Source organism: Elaeis guineensis, chromosome 8 (assembly GCF_000442705.2).
Source record: "Elaeis guineensis isolate ETL-2024a chromosome 8, EG11, whole genome shotgun sequence".
Lineage (NCBI taxonomy): Eukaryota > Viridiplantae > Streptophyta > Magnoliopsida > Arecales > Arecaceae > Elaeis > Elaeis guineensis.
In genome coordinates this window covers 134,572,537-134,596,784 of record NC_026000.2, presented here as the reverse complement: position 1 = coordinate 134,596,784, position 24,248 = coordinate 134,572,537, and the positions used below count along the sequence as shown (strand labels likewise).

The 24,248-nt window shown below is 37.7% G+C and overlaps 1 protein-coding gene across 1 annotated transcript; it reads left to right on the top strand.

The window, feature by feature from the left end:
* The first annotated feature begins 915 nt into the window (after positions 1-915).
* Positions 916-24,083, top strand: LOC105049518 (structural maintenance of chromosomes protein 4). Its single transcript, XM_073242802.1, is given in 31 exon segments — positions 916-1,224; positions 2,188-2,277; positions 2,501-2,602; positions 2,673-2,849; positions 3,142-3,272; positions 5,422-5,500; positions 5,585-5,742; positions 5,819-5,894; positions 7,054-7,182; positions 7,251-7,395; positions 7,518-7,648; positions 7,996-8,092; positions 8,095-8,156; positions 8,235-8,424; positions 11,093-11,226; positions 14,551-14,709; positions 15,231-15,536; positions 15,650-15,788; positions 15,791-15,825; positions 16,070-16,153; positions 16,226-16,435; positions 16,536-16,625; positions 16,736-16,861; positions 16,944-17,098; positions 17,177-17,284; positions 17,394-17,454; positions 17,650-17,758; positions 17,761-17,783; positions 23,336-23,423; positions 23,502-23,574; positions 23,695-24,083. Coding segments are annotated over 31 exon segments (3,897 nt in total). The 3' UTR covers positions 23,816-24,083.
* The last annotated feature ends 165 nt before the right edge of the window (positions 24,084-24,248 follow it).

Below are 24,248 nucleotides of genomic sequence, written 5' to 3'. Positions count from 1 at the left end.
GTCATAGAGGGCTTGTTCGGTAACAAGCTCCCTCTGCTTCGGGACCAACATGTCCTTGAGTCGGTGGAAATCCTCCCGGTCGTCCGCCTCCACCCGGCTGTTCTCGTTCGCCTCAGTTCAGGGCGCGCCCCAATGAGAAGGGAAGCCCCAGGGAGAAGAAGAAACAAAGAAAAACTGGTTCTTCCACCCGTGGATGGAGATGGAAGGTCAGTGATGAAGGAAAGACCCTTCCGGAGGTTGAAAGCCACCACCCTCGGGCCTTAGGGTGGGGTCGGAGGACAAAAAATGCCCGGAAGAGAGAGATACGAGGGTTGGTCGGCAGAAGCTGACACAACAAGGCGAAGCTGATTATTAGCCGAACAGAGTTCGGCGTCAGTTGCGCCGGACAAAGTCCGTAATAATCCAGCAGATTCCGGACGAACTCCGAAATCGAAAGCCGAAGACCAGCCCGGAGGTCCTCGACGTACAGTGCCACCTGGCCCGCCGGTGGGTTGTTAACCCGATCGCCGACCCTTGGGGCGGAAAGTTGAAACTGCTCCGGGATACGATACTGATCCCGAAGCCGATCAACGTTCGGCCCCGAAAGCGAGGAAACCTCAACTTTTGGAGTCGACCGAGGGTCATCGATCGGGTTTCCCGACCGAGCCCCCTGAGATGAGGTTCCGGCCATAACACCAGAACCAAGAGGAAGACAAGACCAAAGGAGAAGGAGAAGGAAGAAAGAAGGTTTAAAGGGAAGCTAGGGCAAAACAGGAAGGAGCACGAACCCCGGGTGGACCCTTGCGAGAGCGGGAGAGGAGGCGGCTGCCGGCGACGACGGAAGGATCGCTTGGGTAGAGTCTCCGCAGCAAATCGTCAGGAATGAAGCTTCAAGCACGAGTGGCCCTATATATATAGGGCCATTCAACGGCCGAGATGACGCCGCGCCGACCAGATTTCTCGGATGGACGACACGTGGCGGCATCCAGGCCCCCTTTCGGCCCTGCGGTTCGGTGCACCCATCCCGGGAAGGCCATGCCGCCTTCATTAAATGCGAAGGATGCCGGCCCGATAACCCCTGACACGTGGCGGAAGGGCCGCGATTCGGAATTAAATTGCCCGCAGCGATTCGCGTTCCCGATGGGACGCCTAACAGCGCCCTGCGCTCTCAGAACCGGCGCTGGGCGGCAGTTTGCGTTCCCCAAAAGGCGCCGGACACCCGATCGCCTGACACCGAATCATCCGGCACCCTATCGCCTGACACCGAATCGCCCGACACCCGATCGCCTGGCACCAGATTGTTTGACGTCCCATCATCGGACAACGGGACGTCTGACGTCGACCTGCCCGAACCATTCGCCGGTGAAGTTGGCAAATCTGGTCCGGGACGCAGCGAGGAGTCCACTCCTTTCGCCCAACGTCCCGCCTGCGTGGAGACGCGGGCTAATGCGACATCAGGCTCAGGAGTGGGGGGGCAACTGTTGGGATATACCGACCGACCGACCGACGGACCGATATACCGACCGACCAACCGACGGACCGACGTACCGACCGACCGACCGACGGACCGGCCGAGAGTACGTCGGTCGGGCAGACCCTTTCCGCCCTCCCTACCGACTACACCGGGGGGTCCGGTGTCCGACCCCCGCGACGTACCCGACTGTCCGTCGGAGGGTTCCGAATCTCCACCCGACGCCCCTCAGTTGGCATCGACCTAAGGTCGGTCGACTTTTCCAATCGCCGTACTACTGCCAGAGACTGTCAGCCCTGACAACGGCATGCGGCGCTACCGCCTAGCGGCATTATCCCGTCTATGGCTTTGTCAACCCTAGTGATTTGACGGCCCCATGCGATTTGACACCTTTACGGCGACTCTGACATTCTACAGTGAATTGACAATTTTCCAATTGTCCGCACCATTAATGACGGCGCCATATCGTGCTCCACTATATATATCGGGAAAGGCAACAGTGCTGGGGGTCCTTCCGAAAACTCACAGGCTTGCTCCCTTTCTTTCTCTCTCTCAATTGAGTTCTCTGTCTTCATTTTACTGTTGTCCAGTCTCCTCTCTGACTTGACCGTCGGAGGGTCTCCGCCGGAGCTGCCTCCGACCAGTATGAATTTTTTTTTTATAGGCGTTCGTTCTCGGCGACCAGACGACGAGGGGATTGGCCGCAACACCTCTGAATCAACATTCTATTTTGGCAGAGCTTTTCGGCGGTTGTAGGACCTAACGGGAGTGGAAAAAGCAACGTCATCGATGCAATGCTCTTTGTGTTTGGCAAGCGGGCAAAACAGGTAAATTCTCATTTCACTACAAACTGACCCATCAAATGTGAAAAGATCCTATCAAGATCCGCCTTTACTTTTTTGTTCTTCTTGAGGTTTGCTAGGTCTATCACGACTTACCAATCAAAGAGGAAAAGCTAATGATAAAAGCTGAATGATGATCAATATAATTCCTCCTCCAGTTACTTATGATTTTTTTCAACGATACTAATGCTGGTTGTTTTGATTCAAGATGCGTCTGAACAAAGTTGCTGAGCTAATACATCATTCCAGCAGCCACCAAAACCTGGAAAGCGCTGGGGTTTCTGTCCACTTTCAAGAAATTATTGATCTGGTATGCCTTTTGCTGTTTAGAGATTAATTATCATAGCAGACTCTCATTTTTGGGTGCTGTGATCATTCAGGATGATGGAACCTACAGGGCTGTTGAGGGCAGTGACTTTGTCATTACTAGAGTTGCATTCCGGGACAACTCTTCTAAGTACTACATAAATGATCGTGGAAGTAATTTCACAGAGGTCACCAAGAAGCTGAAAGCAAAAGGAGTGGATCTGGACAACAATCGTTTTTTGATCCTCCAGGTCTGTGATCTATTTACTTGAGTACTTGGGTCCATACTTTGCAAAGGTCATTCTCAAAAATATCTTATTTGGCGTGGGCTGAGGCTTTCAAAGAAATGATCAGAAAATAATGGCTCATACTTAAAATCCCTAGTAGCTGGGGTAAAGGATGCAGTTGTATTGTACAAAATCAAGCCCAAAGTGAAATTGGTTTATGATCTCTTTTCCTGCTGATGCAATTGGATTCCACTAGATGAAAGTAACTTTTTCTTTCTTCCCCTAACCAAATGGCATCTGCATGATTGCTACTCAGGGTGAAGTTGAGCAGATCTCACTAATGAAACCAAAGGCTCAAGGGCCCCATGATGAAGGCTTCTTAGAATATCTTGAGGATATCATTGGAACAAATCAATATGTAGAAAAGATTGAAGAAGCCTATAAACAGTAAGTTGATATTTTGATTTCTTTCCTTGAAGAAATCTGGCATTCCATGTCTCTTAATTCTTCAACTTTTCAATATATTCTTTGTTTACAAATGCATGCAAGTTAGAAATTCAATGTTAAGCTATAACTACTTCGGCGGATTCTTAAATTGCTTGATTGGTAAAAAGTAGCAGTGTATAGTCATGCCAGCATTTCTCTGCACATAACTTATTTAAAAATAACATTGGTGGGAATGTTAGTCATGTGCCAAAATATATATTTTTCAAGAAAAAAACTTGAAGAGCAAAGCTGCTGTGTGATAGCATGTCATATGGACCAGGTGTTCTAGTTTCCATTTTCTGGCATTTGGTGATTTCCATGTCCACGTTAATTCATTTAGATTTAGAATATTGTTTACATTCACTGTGAAATATTGAGGACTGAACATAACATACTGCATTGGACGGTGCAATGTCTCCTCATAAGAAGTCAAATAATCAGGAAGTATGCTTAAATTGACGACTCATGGTGATCTATAAAGTAGACTAGTCACAAGGGAGGAGAGATATGCATCTATAAACCACTTTATTGATGTACTTGAACGATAGGGGTATAAATCATAGCAAGCGCTGGAGTGAGGTGAAATTGGTTTTGGTAAACTTATTTCACAGTTAAGACACAGATGGTTGGAATAGATAATATTGTAAATTATTAGATCAGAATATGATTAATTTTTTCTAGTGAAACATACATAGAAGAAGCAAGTGGACCAACAGAAACATCTGGAGGTTAAAATAACTGAAGTAGTGGAACCATTGAAATAATGTAGAGGGGGCAAGGTGTTCGGACATATGGAATTCCTGCAGTTGTGCGGTGGATTATGCTGTTATTTAGGCTGGTCTGGTCGATCAAATTACTACTGACATTCCGAAGCAGTGAAGATGCTTGATGATTGGAGGAGAGCAAGTATTCTGATTCTAAGCTATAAGAACAGACATGATACATAGTAATACCCTTTTTTAAAGGAATCAATTGTACAAGCCAGAGAGAAATCACGAAACCAGCTGAGCTAATACTAAGACCTGCATGAAGCATATTCGAGAATTGAGAACCAACCGGTTTCATCTCATTCAATGTCATAATTTTTGGAAACATATACCTATAGGAGGAGGAATGTGCATATACTTAACATATGCTGTACATGTCATATGACATATTACCTTGTATGATTGTTTGGTGGGCATCAAAGGATGATGCTCATTACACTATTGAGCTTATTAGTGAGACATTTCAGGGTGCAAAAAATTTGTATGAATGTGAACCAGTTGTGAGAGTGTTGAGCTCCTTTTTTACGGGGCACACCAATGATCATTTTTAGTTTTTATAGGTTACATCCTTGCCTTTAACCTTTCTTGGTGGTGCATTGATGAATTAGGACTTATTTTTAGTGTTTATTCTATATTTACTTTTAGCTTTAGGGGGTCATTGAAGTTTCTATGTTGTACTCGGAGAAATAAACAGGCCGGAGACGTCTCTACCTTCTTCCTCTAATTCTCTCTGTAGCCCTCTCCCTTCTTCACTCCAAACCTTCTCTATCCTTTTCCAATTTCTCCTCCCTTCGACAGTTGGTGAAGCAATTATCTTCTGTTAGTCAGATCCGAGTTCAGATCTCATAACTTTTTTCTGTGTTAACAGCAGAAAAGGGGCTCCATAGTATGGGTGCCCCTTGGAACTTATAAAATTTTCTCCTAGAATTCTTCTTTCACATCTCTGACGACTCAATTTGCAAGAAGTGGAATATATTTTGGAAGACGATCCCAAATGCAACTTTGACATCAGGTAGGGAAGGAAGAAAATCCATAGGATTCAGGGAGTTGCCAGGTCAAAAGAAAGGATTTGTGAGAGCATTTCTCAGTACTTCTTGGGAAGATATGCTCGAGTTGTTCAGAGAGCTGAATTTCTTAGATCTGGTAGTTTCCACATTCTGGCTTCCATGCTGGCTTGGGATCATGGTATATCTCTGTCTTACACCTCTTACCTTTATCCATATAGGTATTTTACCATGCTTATATGAAAAAATAATTCTGCCCATGTCACTTGCAGTGCTGACTGCTTTTATCCTTACAAAGATTCTTCACATTATTGCTGTATGAAATTTTGGTCTTTTCAGGCTTGAGCTCCTCAATGAAAAACGTACTGCAGTGGTGCAGATGGTGAAGTTAGCTGAGAACGAAAGGGACAACTTGGAGGTGAATTATTTGGTTCATACGTGCTTTGTCTTCTTGCACTGTTAGTAATCAAGGAACTAATTTTCTGTACATGCTGTTCTGTAGAATGTCAAGAATGAAGCAGAAGCCTATATGCTGAAGGAACTAACCCTGCTGAAATGGCAAGAGAAGGTGACTAAATTGGCCTGTGATGATTCTACCTCCCGTATTGTTCAGTTGCGAGAGAATGTATCCAGCTTGCAAGAAAATCTCACAAATGAAAGGTCGTCATGTCACTGCTTCTTGATACTTTGTAAATATAGAAAATATACTAGCTAAAAATGTTGCTTCATATTCCAGGGAGAAGATTCAACAAAATTCTACAACCTTGAAGGAACTAGAGGTTGTGTACAACAGATATATGAAAAGGCAAGAGGTATATTTGCTTGTGAAGACATTTGATGCTGTCCATTTGCCTCACTAAACACAGACCTCAGGGCTAGTCATGAGACTCATGACAAGCAAGTAGTTTTCCTTTGTCCCATGATATTTATTGTCAACCTAACTGGAAGTCAGTCTGTATATTATTTTTATTTTGTATATATTAACTATAAAAAATGCATGTCTTACAGTGGCAGGTAATGACACACCGTTATTTTCAGAAAGTGATAATTTGGGTTGCAATCTTTTTTTAAACAGGAATTATTCTACATTCGAATCCTCTTTTCAGCAAGATTGCATTTTGTTATAACAATGTTTAACTTCTAGCTTAAATAAGGTGATGCAAAATGATGGGCAATGTTTGCACATTACATTGTGAAAAGTACAACTATTTCTTTTTATTTTCCCTGGAAAATCTGTATGAGTGTGAGAGATGAGTGGGGCCCTTGGAAATAGTTAGTTATATGGAGAGGTTTCTCTTTGCTCCTTTTCTTTTCCTACTCAATAACGTAGACATGGCAGAGGATGCACATTGATAAGCCTTGTAATAACAGTGATATCTCATCAACACATGACAGCAGTATAATAAATAATATGCAATAGAGCAAGTTGATAATATTAATTAGCATTGACAAATGTGCAAAGAATTTCTAACTGTATTGTACATACCATTACAGTTGGATACGATCTAATTTATTATCAGATGCACAATAATATTATGCAATAGCCAGCTTTTCAATCACAAATCTCAAATCTGTCCAGTTTAAATCTCATTTTCTACTGGATTTTCATGTGCACTGGTATAATTGTTTTTCCCCTTGGGATCTAACATGCTCCACTATGCGTATAGATGAGCTTTTAAAACTAACCTATTGTTTTATCTAGTCCAAGTATTTGCTGTACAATGGGATACTTTTTTCTTTCCTCCCCTTAATGCAAACCCTGATGCAATTTTTCCTGGCTTCCCAAGTTTTAAAAGCGAGTTTTCTACGCTGTCATTACTCCAAACTCTTGAAAGAATCTGCTCTGCTACTTTTTTCAACATCATCCATGTTATCCATTAATATGCATTTTGATGTGTTCTTAATGTTGCCATATGCATGTCGTACTAACTGCAAGTTTTCTCCTGGATACTTATGCTGATGAAATGTCAGGAGCTTGATACTGACATGAGGACTTGTAAAGAACATTTCAAGGAGTTTGAGAGACAAGATGTGAAATATCGAGAAGATTTAAAGCACCTAAAGCAAAAAATCAAAAAAATAGAGAACAAACTTGCAAAGGTATGACAAGTATTTCTTATATATTCTAGCTAAGAAATGACATGCACCTGAGTCACTTTTAATCACAGGACACATCTAAAATTGATGAGCTTCTAAAGGAGAATGAGAAATCTTCGAATTTCATTCCAAAACTTGAGCAAGAGATTCCAAAGCTGCAACAGCTCCTGATGGATGAAGAAAAAATCTTGGAAGAAATTAAAGAAAGCTCTAAAGGTGACCCTTTTGGCAAAACACCTGTCAATCTCTTTATCGCTCTTAGCCATATTTTTATCAATTCCTTGGTGACTACTGTTATATTGAGTATATTTTGCTTTATTTTCTTTTCTTGAAGACAGATGAAACTGAGAGGCATCGCTCTGAGCTCATGGAGGTTCGTGCGGAGTTGGAACCCTGGGAGAACCAACTGATTGGGCACAAAGGAAAACTTGATGTTGCATGTGCTGAAAGAAGGCTTTTGAAGGAAAAGGTGGGTGTGGCTTTACTTTTAGTAATGGAGTGTGTATGGAATTTACAGAAAAACAAAGACTGGGAGCATACAGTTATTGTAATCACATTGACTAATCTGATTATTTCTTTAAAAACATTTTGACAATCTCTATCTCCTTATACAGACTAGGTAAAATCTGGGAAATTTTTTGGTGCATAGTTATTTTTTGTTTCATATGGCAAGACTTTGTTTCTTAATCCTTCTTTTCCTTCTACTTATCTGCATGGCTTAGTCATGTATCATGCAATGTGTGAAATTCTCTCTAGTTAGAACTTGTAAATAGTCATACTGTCTTTGAGCTGGTTTGATCATTTCTATTTCTTCAGCATGATGCTGCTCGAGCAGCATTTGAGGATGCTCAGCAACAAATGGATGATATAGTAGGCAAAATCAAACAAAAGAACATGCATATTGCTGAGGTCCAGACATGATAGAGAAAAATAGGCTTGAAGCATCGGAAGCTCGTAAAGTGGAACAGTATACATTTGTATCATAACTCCATCTTACGTTTCCCCTGCCGTGTGGTTACTGTATAATATAATTTATAAAAATGGATACTTCACAGGAATGCATAGAGAAGCAAGAATTACTTATTCCTCTTGAACAAGCAACTAGACAGAAAGTTACAGAATTTATGTCTATTCTGGAATCAGAAAGGAGTCAGGGGTCTGTTCTTAAAGCAATATTGCATGCCAAAGAATCAAAAGAAATAGAAGGAATTTATGGTCGATTAGGGGATCTTGGTGCAATTGATGGTGAGTTTTGTTCACATATATTTGATTTACTTAGGATTACCTTCAAGTTTTTTTACATATAAAATCTTATCTTGATGGCTTAAAGCTTATAGTAAGTACTGCTTTCTTGGTTTCTAATGCACATTTGTTCAGATGCTATTTTTGGTAGTCACCTGGAACAGTGGTAAATTTCTTGTATTTCAGGATTTTATCATGTTGCATATTAATGCATTATCATAATTTCATATCCTTATTTGCAAATGATTATTGCACATGCATGTTGAAAATGTATTTTCTATTTTTTTAAAGAAAATGTGCAATTCAGACGTGCTCACTATTGCTTTAATTGTGTTAATTACACCAAAGTGTCATGACATGCTGCTAGGTCTGATTTATAATTTTGTTGGCAAGTTGATGTTTCTGGTACCTAGAATTAGTGATATTCCTAACATAATAGCAAAGTGCAAGTTGTAGATGCAAGCTCTCATGATCAAAAGTGGTCACATATCTTAGACTGAATTATGCTGTCAAAGAATATTTTGGACTTGTTGTATTTGGACCAATACTTGATGACATAACTGCTACTGATGCTTCAAAATCATGGTTGATTATAAACCTAGATGCGGAAAGTATTTGCCTTGCTTTTCACCCATCAGTTTGGAGGCTTGGGCTGGTATAGTGAATCATTTGAAGATGCAATAGGTGTTTGATTTGACCTTTTATTACTAATGTTTATATTCTTTTGAAGAGTAAGATCCAAGATCTCTTAAGGAAGACAATCAAGGCAATCCTAAGGAGGTCCATGTTTGATGGAAATCTGAGTTTCTGCCATGATGAGTTGGAGGGCTACAGGACTTTGGTATTTCTCTTAGATTTAATTTTAGTTGTTGATCTATTGTATTTTCTTTTTATTTTGTTTATTTTTAGTTTTTATGAGGTTATTTGGAATCAAAGGCTGAGAGTAAAATGTCTCGTATTTTATTAGATAGCTTAATGGGTCAAATTACTGTGGCATACTATCCACAGCATTCCTCATGATACAATAACTGCGAAAAATAAGTTAGCAATTTTGAGATTTTAGAATAAAGTTGAATTAGAGTTTCTTTATGTTATAGAAATGGAGTCTTAGGGGTTTGAGTCATAAAGTTGGAAGATTGATTAATGAAGAAAGGAATGAAATCTCTGTCTTTATTCTCTTGTGTTGTGATTCCACAATGAAGGTGTGAGGCCTTCAAACCCTAGGCATGATTCCTAGGTCCTAGAGTAGGTCTGGTATATCATATTTTGCAACTTCCTATAGAACAACATTGTTAGGAGGTCGATGCTAATGGGATATAATATTTTGCTTCGTTGGAACTGTTGAGTCACATAAAATAACATTATTTGTTGTTGCTTTTTGTCTGGTCATATAGCTTGCTTTTTTCCTTAGTGGTATTGTGATTTTTTCCCCGCTTAGGTACTTCTTGTTTTCCTTATCTTTGTAACAAGGCTCATGAGCTTTAGCAGGTGATCCTGTGGATAATCTACATCATAAACCAAGCTTCTAATATGTCATGAGATTCTGTTCTCTTGTCAGGTTATATATAAGACATTTTATTCTTTTGCATATAACAAGCACCGAAATTATGGTTACTGTGTTTTTAGACTTTTAAACATGTTTTTGACCTTCTTTGGAGACACTTTATGTGGGCATTCACAATCCTGCTACCATATAATTGACCCTAGCTGGTGTCGATATGTAAACTAGGGTCATGGAAGGGTTGGACCCTGCATTACCTCTGTGCGAAATTGATGTAGGAGTGATGAACCATTTTGAATCAACCCATTTTGGAGTGAGTTAAGATCCTGTCTACTTGGGATTGAGCTGCAGAGGTCCAGTCTCTTAATCATGGCCTTTTTGTATTGTGCAATGGCCATGATTGGGTGGATCCCACACAGTGCACTGTCTCCTATCCTTGATGAGGCCCACTAAATCATGGTCATTGTGTAATACACAGACAGCTGTAATTTGGTGATTGGACCTATTAATTCAACCCCAAATTGGTGAGGATTCAAATTCTTTTGGAATAGCTCATAGCTCGTTCTTAGCTAGTTTTTAAGTATTAAATATGTATCCATGAAAATGAAATGTGACTGTTTTGAGTTTCTAGGCAAGTCGGTTCATGCATATGTATCTTTGTGTTTAAGTATTCGGGTGCTGTTGCCGAGCTTCCTTTTATGCTCAAATGCCTATGGTTCTGGCATCATGTGTTAGATGGCATCTAAACAAATTCCTTCATGACCTTGGCAAATATTAGGTTGGGGGGCAAATTAGGTTGGGTTATGCTTGAAGATAATGCATGCCAGTATATTCCATTAACTTTATGCTCTGGTAGACAGTAGAATCTAAACGGCAATCTTATCCATTACCCTGCGTATGTGGGGGTTAGACATCTTTCTGGTTGTCGTTCACTTATAAGACTGTGCCAAAGCAAAGACCTGGAATCATTCTGTCACGTTGATATGTGGAATTTGTTTCCCTTTCCGCTGAACACCTAAATCCTTCTCTACATGTTATCTATTTCTTCATCATTGTCTCTATCATGCAATCTCTTTGTTCTTGAACAACTCTGCTCCATCACCCCAAACTGTGAGGGGAGAGTATGCTTTGGTTGTGGATACTTATACGAGTAAATTTGACTTGCTGCAGTAAAATATAATGTTGCCGTATCAACAGCATGTCCTGGACTTGATTTCATTGTGGTCGAGACGACGGCTGCAGCACAAGCATGTGTGGAGTTGCTTCGGAGGAAAAATCTGGGCATTGCGACTTTCATGATACTGGTACTTGCCATTTGGTTTACATTTTACTTCCTGAAATTTTTCTATATGCCTCCACCCATGTTGCACAGGTTAGATAGCTACATAAATAGTTTGCCTATGATGAAAATATACCTGGTATTTTATGTTGCTGATCACCATGTGTTTGTGTGCTCTGTGTAGATCAATATGAATGCTGGAACTTAAAAGTACTTTTGTAATATTGGTTGGGAATACGGTTACAATGCACTAGTTAAACAATGGTTCAGAATCTTTTTATCTCATATCACCCATCTCTGAGAATCTTTTTATCTCAGATCACCTATCTCTGACCTTCAAAGAGAAGTAGTAGTATTCATTTTTATATTTACTAGCAAAAGGGCAATGGCAAAGGCATGTCTACTGAAGGATAAGTATATATAATAATGAATATAAGCAACATAAATTAAGAAATAATACGAAACAAACTGAAAACAGAATATAAAACACAATATAGGAGAAAAGGAAAAGAAAATACGATGCAAATAAACTAAAAAAATGCATAACTAAAGATGTTAATAAAAAATAGCGATGAAGTAGCAAGAAGAATATTTAATGGATGAATGTGATCTTATGGGCTGTTTTTTTTTCACAGGAAAAGAGGGAGTGAGATCTAGTTTTCTTTTCTAAGAAGATACTATGCTTTAACTTCACTGTGATGTTAGGTTGCTTTAACTATTTTCCCCTTTTCCCTCTTAAATTATCTATGAGCATCAATTGTCACTAGAGGTCCACAAGCATCAATTGTCACTAAAGGTCCACAAGCATCAATTGTCACTGAAGGTCACTAAAGATTTGGTTTGCATATTTCTTGATTATTCTTTTAATCTTTAGGTGCCCCCTAGTTCTAAGTATTTGCTGAATATGGTAGCTTATTAAGCAGGGTCACATGAGTGCCCGAGAGGTTGCTTTATGTCTTTGTCATCATAATAGGAAAAGTGATGAGGGGCTTTATAGGTGACTAGGTACATAAAGAATTAAATATAGTCAATCCTTCTCCATCCCTACTTGTTTGCTTGCCCTGTCGCTCTCTCCAATGCCAATAATAACAATAATTAATTTCAGCAAAGTGCCTTTATTACATGTATTCCATATTGAAGGTGAAGAACTTTTCAAGATCCCAAGGGTGAATTTTGGGCTTAGTTGCATTGAGAGCAAAGTGAATTTTGGGCTTAGTTGCACTGACGTCTCCATCAATGCTCAACTTTAAAGCCTTTTATGATCGATTTGTCTGTACCACAATCTGGAACTCTCTTTTTTCCCCCTCCCCATAAACACTGACATTGGTGTTGCCAAAGGCATTTGAGTGCTTAATTAGGTTGTTGGGTGAGGCGTGGCAGCTTGGATCACCTCAAAAATCCCTAAGCATGGTGGATTTAGCAGCCAGTGCTTAGTCAAGCACCTAGGTCAAAGTGAGAAGCAAATGGTCACAAGTCTCTCTAGTTCCAACACTATTCTTAAGGGTGGCAATTTTGTGACTTGATATGCCAACCTGATCGGACTTGAGATAAGCATGTTTGGGTTTGACATAAATGTATTTTAGTTGTAAATGGGTCGACTTGACTTAGACCATTTATTAAATCAGTTGATTTTAGGTTCAGAGTCTGAATTGTTTAACTTGTCTAATTTGTTTTGACCTGTTAATAATTGGGTCAATTGACATGGTTACAGCCCGACCCACTTAAATCGTTGAAGACCCTTTAGCATGTTATCACAGACTGACTTAATCTGGCCTGTTTATTATGGATGTTGAGTCAAGTTACCTGTTTAATAAATAGGTTCGGTTTTGTTTGGATTTTTGACCTGTTTAATAAATGGGTCAGGTTGGGTTGACAGGTTTCTCCTAATGCTTATATCTCAAGCTAATCTGAACATACCAGACCTCATCCATTACCCATTTCCTAACTCTCTTTTATGCCTTTTTTCTGATGTGTGTTTGATTTACTTTGAGGGGTATTTGTCCAGTGAACTTGATATAAAATGAGGGCTAATGAAGGAGGCTAAGTTTGAGGAGAGATAGGCAAGTATAATGATGATTATAAATCTAGTGGAGATGGAAGTGATGAGAGTACAAATTGTGATATTATGACAATGTTTGAAGGCTTGAATGTTGAAGCTACTCTAGGATGTGTAGATATTTAGGTTTTTTGTTATTTTTGTTTAGATATACATTCTAAAGTAGTAATTTGATGTTGTTTTGAACTTCATAGATAATTTATGATGCCCAATTGTTAACTTTTGCTGCCTTTTGTTTAAAAACATGTCAGGTGGAGTGGTTTTTGGATTTGATGTTTTGAAAGATGTGGAAAATGATGTCCAATCTTCTAGATAATTATGATTTGGGATGTCAAAATTTGGACAATTAACTTTATGATGGTAGTGATGTTTGTAGATACAAATGGTATTTATTTCTAATTCATTTCTTGGATTTTCTTTACATTGGTGCCTTGCTTCTTTAGATGAGCGCCTTTTTGGCTCCCAGTGCTTTGGGCAAGATGGGATTGTATCACATTGAGGGTTCCTTTACTTTTGAAAACCTTGACCAACATAATTCCTACTCATATAGATCATGAATTTTTCTTTGTTGTATGCTCTTTTCCGTATTTTTGTTTGCAAACCAGCTATTTTGAATCTTTTGGCATCAGATCTAGATTATACTATCTATATTATTGACTTTTTTTAAAAATTAATCCTTATTTTGATCAAATCTAAGCTCTTATTTGCACCTTTATTTGCCATAACTCATTCAACTTCTCACCTTTATCCTTGCTGTCCAGCAACAATAGAAGTCTGAGCTTACTGAATTTTTCACCTAAATGTTAAATCCAGCCATATTTTGAGCTTTGTTTAAAACAAATGCAACGTAGAAATGTTTGCAGATGATTCCTGCATTGGCCACAAAATAGTGGCAGGGAACTCTGCTTATGATTTTAAGTTGCAAAAATATCCAAGACTCAAACTTGTGAATGATTAAGTACTTTGGTGATTACTAATGAATAAAATTCTCGAGCACCCATTAAATATGGTGCATGTCAATATGGAGGGGAAGTTTATCGGGTGAGATGATCATCTGTAATATGTGTGGTACATTTGATATAATTCAAAAATTTATGCTTTGTTCAGTGGCAATTTGATATAATTCTAGATGGCACAGTTAATAAATCAGAAGGAGATTTTTGCTGCATAAACACATTAAAACAGCAAAGTCATGAAAAAGTACTGACATAACCACAAATTATGGCATCTTGCCTATGTTGCTGCTGAGCTGTCATTCTTGAAGCATAAATGTTAAATTATGTCCTAATGCAGGAAAAACAGGTAGATCAATGGCACAAGCTGAAGGAGAAAGCCAAAACCCCTGAGGGAGTTCCTCGCCTTTTTGATCTGGTTACCGTAAAGGATGAGAGGCTGAAGCTAGCCTTTTTTGCTGCATTGGGAAGCACTGTTGTAGCAAAAGACCTTGATCAAGTAAGGTTCTTTGCTCTTTTCGTGACTGCACAGTTCTGGTTTCCATGAAAATTGGTAAACATGATGGGACAATTTTCTTGCCTTTTGTTTCTGAGATGATATCCTGTCACCACCTGGTTAACCAAATGTTATGCTTTTATTTTGGCTGCTAAGAATGATTCATACACCCGTGCCTTAAATTTTTCAGCATCATGCAATTTATTCTGAGCTGTCACTATGAAAACTCTACTCTCTATTCACAGAAGGTCCCGTGTGAATATATATTACCTGCCGTTGAGCTGACATTTATGAAAGGAGAGATCAGAACTTTCTGGTGCTTTTTTTTTTTTAGGAATTTTTATGGACTCATTGTTGCACTTGTCTGTATGGGTTTTGCGGCTGGTCCTGTAAGACTTCATGTGCCATTACTTTTTGTTCTTGGAGAAGTGTTCTATGATGTGAAAAATCTTGTCTCCTGATAGTAATGATTGAAAAAAGTTGCTCATCTTTGATTGAAGTGCTTTCCCTTGCTGTGTTGTTAGGCTACTAGAATTGCATATGGTGGAGATAGACAATTTTGTCGTGTGGTGACACTGGAAGGTGCGCTTTTTGAGAAGTCCGGTACAATGAGTGGTGGTGGGGGCAAGCCCCAAGGTGGTAAGATGGGTACATCAATCAGGGAAAGTGTTTCAGAAGAAGCTGTTGCAAATGCTGACAAGGAGCTCGCACAACTTGTTGACCAACTCAGTGACTTGCATCAAAGAATTGTTGAAGCTACAAGGCATTATCAGGCCTCTGAGAAAGCTGAAGCCCATTTAGACATGGAATTAGCTAAGAGTCAGAAGGAGGTAAATATTTGTTGTGCTTGTATTTGCAGCAGATAATTTTCATATTGGGTTTCATGTGCCTCGTAACATGCAATCTATGTCATGATGTGTTTACTGTCTCTCATGAAAAACAGATAGACAGTTTGAATGCTCCGTACAGCTACATTGAAAAACAGCTTGATTCACTGAAGTCTGCATCAGAACCGAAAAAAGATGAGGTGAACAAATTGAAGGAGCTGGATAGAATTATATCTGCTGAGCAAGCAGAACTAGAGAACTTGTTAAATGCTCCAGTGATCTTAAAGAGCGAGTAAGTGCTCGAACATAAGAGTTAGTTTTCAAGAATTCTTAGTAGTTCAAGTTGCAGATACATGGAGAATAACTCGTCTTAGTAGGATATATGTCCTAAAAGCTTGTTCCTTCGACAAGCTGTCTTTGTAATTTATCTGCTTTCTGGATGATGTCTGACATATAGTAATGGTTATACAATTATTAGTACTGATGGGATTATGTGCAACTTTTGATTACTTGTTTGCTTCTTTTTGTAATTCTAGGCCTCTGAACTTCAGAAGAAAATTGAAAATGCAGGCGGTGAAATGCTGAAAAATCAAAAGTTAAAAGTCACGAATCTCCAGTCTGTGAGTATATGTTTTAGTGGATTGTCTTGATTTCCGAAAATATCTTGTTGATATCTGCGATCCTTCTTTCAGGATATTGATAAAACCAGTACTGAAATAAACCGCCACAGAGTTAAGATTGCTAGTGGAGAGAATATGGTAAAAAAAATGACTAAAGGAATTGAGGAGTCAAAGAAAGAGAGAGAAAAATTTGTTGAGGAGAAGGAGAAAATGATGTCTGTTTTTAAAGAGATAGAGCAGAAGGCATTTTTGGTTCAAGAAAACTATAAAAAAACTCAAGAGGTATTAAACTAGCTTTTGTTAAACTGGTGCTAGTGACTCAAGTAGTTGTTAAATGCATGGTTTCATCTCAAACACACTGCTAATCTTATGTTTTCTGCAGCTCATTGACCTGCATAAGGATGTACTGGATGAAACAAAGGCAGAATACAACAAACTAAAGAAAACTATGGATGATCTACGAGCTGCTGAGGTTTTGTCGGATGAACCCATCCAGTCCAATCCTTTTCTGCTACTGTTGTTATAACAAACATCTTACCTTTTTCCCCCTCCATTTACCAATAACTTTTACCAAAATCACAGGTTGATGCTGAGTACAAATTGCAAGATATGAAGAAGCTTATGAAGGACTGGGAAATGAAGGCGAAGGGCTTTAATAAAAAGCTTGATGCTATTCAGAGGGATCTTGTGAAACACATGGACCAGTAAGTTGGGATTATTTTGCATTCCTGAAACTCTCAAGCTGACATTTGTTCATTTTAGCTTTTTGAATGAGTATATGTGGTGGCAGAATTCAAAAGATGCAATTGACCCAGAAAAGCTTCAAGCAACTTTAAGTGATGAGTCACTAAACAATGCATGTGATATGAAAAGAGCAATGGAAATGGTGGCATTACTAGAAGCTCAGCTGAAAGACATGAATCCGAACCTGGATTCAATTTCAGAGTATGAATATTTCATTTGTTGGACTTCTGTATTAATATTGTTGCTCAAAATGCTTAAAATTTTTTTTGGATTGACCAGATACCGGAAGAAGGCTGTCTTGTATAATGATCGTGTTGAAGAGCTGAATGCTGTAACATAGGAGCGTGATGGTCTGAAAAAGCAGTATGATGGATTGAGAAAGAAACGGCAAGTGCTTCCCCACTTTATACTTCCAGTGAATCCATTAGTGCACCGACCAGCTAATGTACTCCTGAAAATATTAATCAGATTGCTGCCTGCTTTAATGACACTTCAGGTTAGACGAATTCATGGCAGGATTCAATATAATATCCCTAAAGTTGAAGGAAATGTACCAGGTATGGCAAATAACTTCTTGAATTATATTTTGGGGTGCATCTGGCTCAAAATTTCCCTTGTTTCCATTGTCAGGTGTATGGAGGAACTGTTTGTAACATTGGTTTTTGGGTTGATATCAGATGCATATTCATTTTTTTCTCATAATATTAGTATTTATAAACCATATATATGGAAAATTTTAATCTGGACTGCAGATGATCACTCTTGGAGGTGATGCGGAACTGGAACTTGTTGATTCCTTGGATCCTTTCTCAGAAGGTGTTGTTTTCAGTGTTAGGCCCCCCAAGAAAAGCTGGAAGAATATTGTAATTTATCTGGTGGTGAGAAGGTATGTTCTAGCATCCGACATATCATGCTACAGTACTCTTATTGCTTACTATGGCCTGCTGGATATGTTCAACAATCAACACTTTTACTTCCATTTTATAAGCCCAGTAACTTACCTCATTTTTACTAGCATAAGATTTGAAAAGTAGAGCATAACATTTATCTGTATCATATGTATGCATTTGCTTGAATTACAATGTCAAAGTTTGGACAGACCACTCTTTTTTAGCTTTTCACCTTACGTCTACTGAAATATATCATAAGCAAGTGCTAAGCTTCAGGAGGAGGCATTTAGAAGTCATTATGTACAATTGTTGAAGCATTGGTAGATGAAAATAACTAATAATAGGTGATATCAATGAAAGCTTTTGATTATAATAGTTGGAACATAATTGATTATACAGGCGGTTGCAGCTAAATGGTTATAGCGGCAGACGTAAAAAAATTGAGGAACAGGAGTTTTGCCCAACAAAACTTTCTTGGACTACCTTGAATTCTATAGAAGAAGATAGAAGAGGATGTCTCCAATTGGATCAAACCATAGTGTGCAAGTAAAAGAAAATTCTGCTCAGTTGAAACCGAAAAGAAGAAACTTATGCGAGTCCACAGAACCAGTTGAATCGAATGGATCTGATTGAGAAGTGAGAAGGACCTGTGAATGTGCTTGTAAAGAGGATGAATAATGTAGATAATAATGTCAAAGGAATACTAGAAGTGAATCAATAGATGGCAAAATTATGAAAAATCACTTGGGATGGCATGAAATTTAGTTTGAAATAAATTGTTTAGCTTGAAGAATCTTGAATCAACCTATCAAATTAAGATGGGATGCCAAAAGTGTAATTTATCAATCTTATTCTGTTTGGTTGAAAATGTTGGATGTTTATATTGGTGAATTCTTTCTTTTCTTTGCTATTTAATGACATATGCAAATCAACATACTTAACTTTTTACTTGTTGAGTGCATTGATCTGTCAACAAAAAAGTGCACTTTATAGTTATAAAAGAGGCAACAGTACAACAAGTTTAAAGTAACATTTCACCTTCCTCACTTTTTTATGTTACTTTGACATTCATCATGAATATTTCTCTTTTTTCTTATTATTTTGAAAATTCTTTTCTAGTTCCAAACTGCTTCAGCCGAAATGCGTGTGAAAATGACGCGTCAAAATTATTTCATGGGTTAACAGACCTTGATGCCAATATAGGAGACCTTGATGCTCAGACTAAGGTTATGATAGTAGGAAAAAATGAAGGGAGCAAGTAAGTTAGAAACTATTTTAATAAAACTTTCTTTTTCAGAGGACACACAAAAGAATGTGTGGATCAAACAGGATAAGTCAGTAAGTTACAAATTGTTTACATTGTCGGTGAGTTACAAATTGTTTACATTTTTGTTCATAACTTAAGTGGCTGATGAGGATAAATCTCTTGATTTACTTAGTACATGAGTGGGTGAGGACCACCCCATAAATAGCAAAACCAAGTTGGTTCCTTAAATTGCAAGCCCAACCCAACTGGCACATTCTATGCCGAGCCAATACTGGCACCTTGCAGAGGACGGCATGGTACTAAGGGCTGCACAACAGATTTTCAAAAACCAGTTTTATTGGTCAAAGGGCATATATTAAATGCGTCAAATAAAAAACTCCATTTATTTTACTTATATTTGGTTAGGGGTACAAATGAGCCAATCATGAGCTACCTGGCGTTAGCTCAAGCTCGGCTGGATACTGAATTGAGCTAGAAATGTTGAGGTCAAGCTTGGGTTGAGTAAGCTTGAAACACTGAGAAGAGCTAAGCTTTTTAGCGATGATAGAGCGGAGAAAAAATATAGAAAAAAAAAAAAAAAATCCATAGCTCCATCTAGTGAGTATTGATAAAAGGTGGGGCTGTGTAAGAATTCTCCCAAATCAAAGGATTTGGGTTATGAATCAGAAATCAAGTTTGTAGATCAGCATCTTTGCCTTGTTTGGTTCTCAGATACTTCCATTCCCGCCCCAGCTCCTTCTATGAGAGAAGTGGTAACGTGAATGGTTCCTTTATATGCCCCTCCATGATGTCATCTCCTCTGCCTATAGTGGTTGCAAGCCTGCCAAATGCTACAGGATATGGACTGGACTGGACTATTGCCCTACCATCTTACCCTGCAATTCTAGGCCACCATATTTCAAAGCTAAACTCATTTTCTCTTAATACCCATCTCTAAGGGGACCACTAGAAAGAGGCTAAGATGAAGAAAGGTGTCTTAGATAAATGAAGATGTCACTAAGGTCATGGTGTCCTAATCTTTCGGGATTTACATGGATAGTGTAAAGATTGCTGGTTCCTAAAGCCCATTAGAATATTTCCTCTCCCACTAAAATTCATTCCTCGAATATAGTTCTATGCAGGAGGGAGTGCCATCAAACCTAATGCCTAGATCTCAGCTGTTGCTGGAGAGCTTGAAGAACCAAACAACTTGCATCCCATGTTATTAAAATGAGTTTAGAAATTGAGGGTAGGAGGATGACAAACCAGGCAGGAAACAAAACAGGACTAGGAGGAGTTTTTTTTTTTTTTTTAAAAATTTTTAACCAGCCATACCAGTTGGTAGGTCAAATACCGATCATGCCCACTAAAAGCAGGGTTAAGATCTAGGTTTCATTAAAAAAAAGATATTTGTGAAAAAAGTATCGAAGCAAAATTCATTTTTAAACTTTTCTGAATGGTTCTATTTTGAAGTGCTAAGAAGGAAGTTTTTTGTCTCGCATGATCTTGTATAAGATGGTGTATATGCGATGGAAAAGGTTTTGGAGATATTAGAATTTTCCATAGGATTATGTATGGTGGATGAAGGGAAAAATGCAAGCAAGGGGAACTTTTTGCTTGGATCTTGAAAAGGATTTGTAAGATCAGCATACAGGATTGCTACTTGGATAATACTGCAAGAGTTAGTATGTATAAGACCTCCTTTGCTATAATACAAAGTGTTCATTTCTCTGTCTTGTTTTGCTGTCATGCCCGGCCCATAGTTAAATGTGATGTTACTGGTGAGGCATCCTTTAAAAGAACCGTATAATTGAACATAAATAAAAGTGTATTATGAACTACGATTCTTAAGAAAAGTTCAGTGGCAAAACTTTGAACCTTGCCTATGTCACGGAAAACTGTATCTTCAAAAGGCAAAAAAGCAACAACAGTAGCTATAATGATGTCAATGTCACTTCCATAATCACTAAAATCCGAAATCAACTTCCAAATGTAGAGTCCTTTCTATGGAAAAGGTCTAAAATAGTCCTAACCATTTCAAAAGGATTTTGTTATAGAAGTGAGTTACATGGTTCAGGAAGCAAACTTCTTCCATGGCCCAAAGTATGCAACTTCCATTGAAAGCAAATGACCTTGAAAAATGCAAGGCATAAATCAGACTGACATTGAATAATTGTCATGAAAATACCAGAAATCAATCCTCGAACAAGCAATGAAATACTATGAATGGCTGAATGTCCAAAACATATTTTAAATTTCAAGAGAACTGTGATATTTTCCATACTTTTACATTAAGCATCCAAGTATTAGAGATGCGCTTGATTTGGATACATACCTAACATGGATTTAGGAGTTGGATGCTAGTGTTCAGGTAACACAGCCCTCGAGGCCACATATATCCTTATTAGAACCAAATGAGGCCATATAAATCCTTGAGGTCTAGATATATTCCTTGGCCAAGGTTTCAAATATGTTCTCATCAAATATTAAAATGAGGCCGCATATTCCACGAAGAATTCGAATGAGATCAAATACACCACATGGCTAAAGATCTGCATATATCTTTCAAGCATGATATGGTTGTTAGATTTTGAAGGGAGTTTGTAATTGCCATCGTGGAAGATGTTCTAATAAGAAGAGTATGTTAAGCCATAAAAGAAGACATGTGCTTCTAAAATGCAAAATAAACTCAAATTTAAGAGATATGGAAAGGTTATTTAGAAGGAAAATTATAGATTTTGGAAAAAAAAAATGATACAGTTTAGAAATTCATATGAATGCATAAGGTTGAAAGTGACAAGACTTGATAGTGCTAATCAAATATTAAATTCAAAGGCATAGAGAAAGTCACTTATAGTTTATTACCAAAGTAAAATTACAAAATTCTTATCTTGAGCGTAACTCCCCTCTCTCAAAAGCCAAAACTTTTGGAGTTTTCGAAAGCAGTTTTTGGCCCTCTAAAAGTACTTTTAGATGGTATGGTGGTATTTGATAAAAAATTGAGAGGCTCTTTTAGTTTGTCAGAAAGCTGAAAGGTCTATTTAGGATAAGCTCTATTGTGGAGTTTCTCTTCAAATGTACTTTCTAATCAATGTTAGGAAGTTGTTTTGATTTAAATAATTTTTTTTCGATGACCAAAATACCACCAGCAAATCTCATAATTATATCTTATATCATATTAGATTATATTAGTATAATATAATACAATATATTTCAATGCAATGTAATATAATAATAAATTAATATTATATTAATTATCTTGTTACATTATAATAGTATAATATATTAATTATTATAATAATGATATGGTGGAATATCATATCATATCATTTTATATTAATAATATAACAAGATAATATATTGGATTACATTACATTATAATATATTATATTATATTATATAATAATATAATATTATTATATTATGAAGATATAATATATTTTATTATATTATTATTATATTATCATAATATAATATAATCTTTTATATCATATCTATTATTAGATTAGATTATAATCCATTATATTATATTATATATATTACATTATAATTGTAATAATATTTTAATATATAATAATATATAATATTACATTATATTATACTCCACTATACAATATTATATACTATCTTTTATTGTTATTTTATCATATCGAACCATTTTTTTATTTTAATAACCAAACATATATTAAAGTTCTACAATTATTATAAATGTGTTATTAAATAGCAAATAATTTTTTATAAAAATTTTAATTTCAAAAACTCTACTTCTTGAAAGATTTACTTTCAAAAGCTCCATTGCCAATAGCAATTCCAGATAGGGCTTTAGTCTCCAAAAAAATCCCATACAAAAATGACATTAAATAGCATTTGAGGCTTCAAACTAAAAATTCATATTCAGATGTTACCTATTATATATATCCCTCCATGTGTATGGTCGGTAATTACACCTGTAGTAAAAAGGTGCGTTGCCACTAGTTTATGAAGCTTTTAGTCACATGTCAACAGTAAAATCCCTGTAGCAAGAATTCTTAATCATTAATATAGTCAGGTGATTCTGATTTATATAATGCTAATAACAAAAGGTTTCTTAAAACGATACCATAGGATCATATTTGATATTTGACATAGAACTTGGTTAAATTGAATCATGGAGTATAGTGTATTGTGCTTGTGTTGTTATTAGTGATTTTCTCCAGGATATCGAATGAGGCACGCACGCCTTCCTTCTGGTTTGGTCCTGTAATTGTTCATACTGTTTGTATTGTTTATCAGTAGTTGTTGGACGAAAACTAATACTTGCAGACACTTAGCTCGTTAGCTCTTGTATTTGCTCTCCATCATTACAAGCCCACCCCGCTATATGTTATGGATGAGATAGATGCTGCATTGGGTATGTGCTCTCAGTTCATTCTTTTATTTGCTTCTTGTCATTCTGCTTTTTGAGCTGGCTTTTACCACTGCCTCGCAGACTTCAAAAATGTTTCGATTGTTGGTCACTATGTTAAGGAGAGAACAAGAGATGCACCGTTTATTATCATTAGGTATGTTCATACATTGGTATTAGCTTCCTTGTTATTGTCAATAGTTGATTTATATTCTCGATACAGACTCTCTTGCTAACAATGCAACTTTGGGTGCCAATGCTTTTGTTTTGCATGCAGTCTGAGAAATAACATGTTTGAACTAGCTGACCGACTCGTTGGCATTTACAAGACTGACAATTGCACTAAGAGTATAACCATCAACCCTGGGAGCTTTGTGGATTGCGGTAGGGCTTCTTAAATCCACCTCAGACAGGACACAACGCATGTATAATGCATTGCGATTTGTATAGCAATGTTTTGATCCACTTGTGAAATCAATTTGTAAAATATGGGGCTTCATCCTGCAAGCTGTATATTTATTAAGTTGAGGGTATCCTCCAAAATACTTAAATCACAAGATTGATATGGACGTAAGGGTGGACAAGTAGAACCACATGTGCTCCTTTAGTCCTCAAGGCAAGACTGGTGTACGTGTAAATGAGAATCGTCCGTTATTCTTTGCTCTAGATTTCTGTACCGGTGGCCAGGAGAAAAAGGAGCTTGCTTAAAAATCATCTGCACAGTCAAGCAGACTTTTGGCTGCAACCCTGTGATGCTTATGCTCTGCTCTCAACCTGCATCATACACGGAACCACCGTATGTTGTTCAAGGCAGCTGGATGTAAGAGTTGG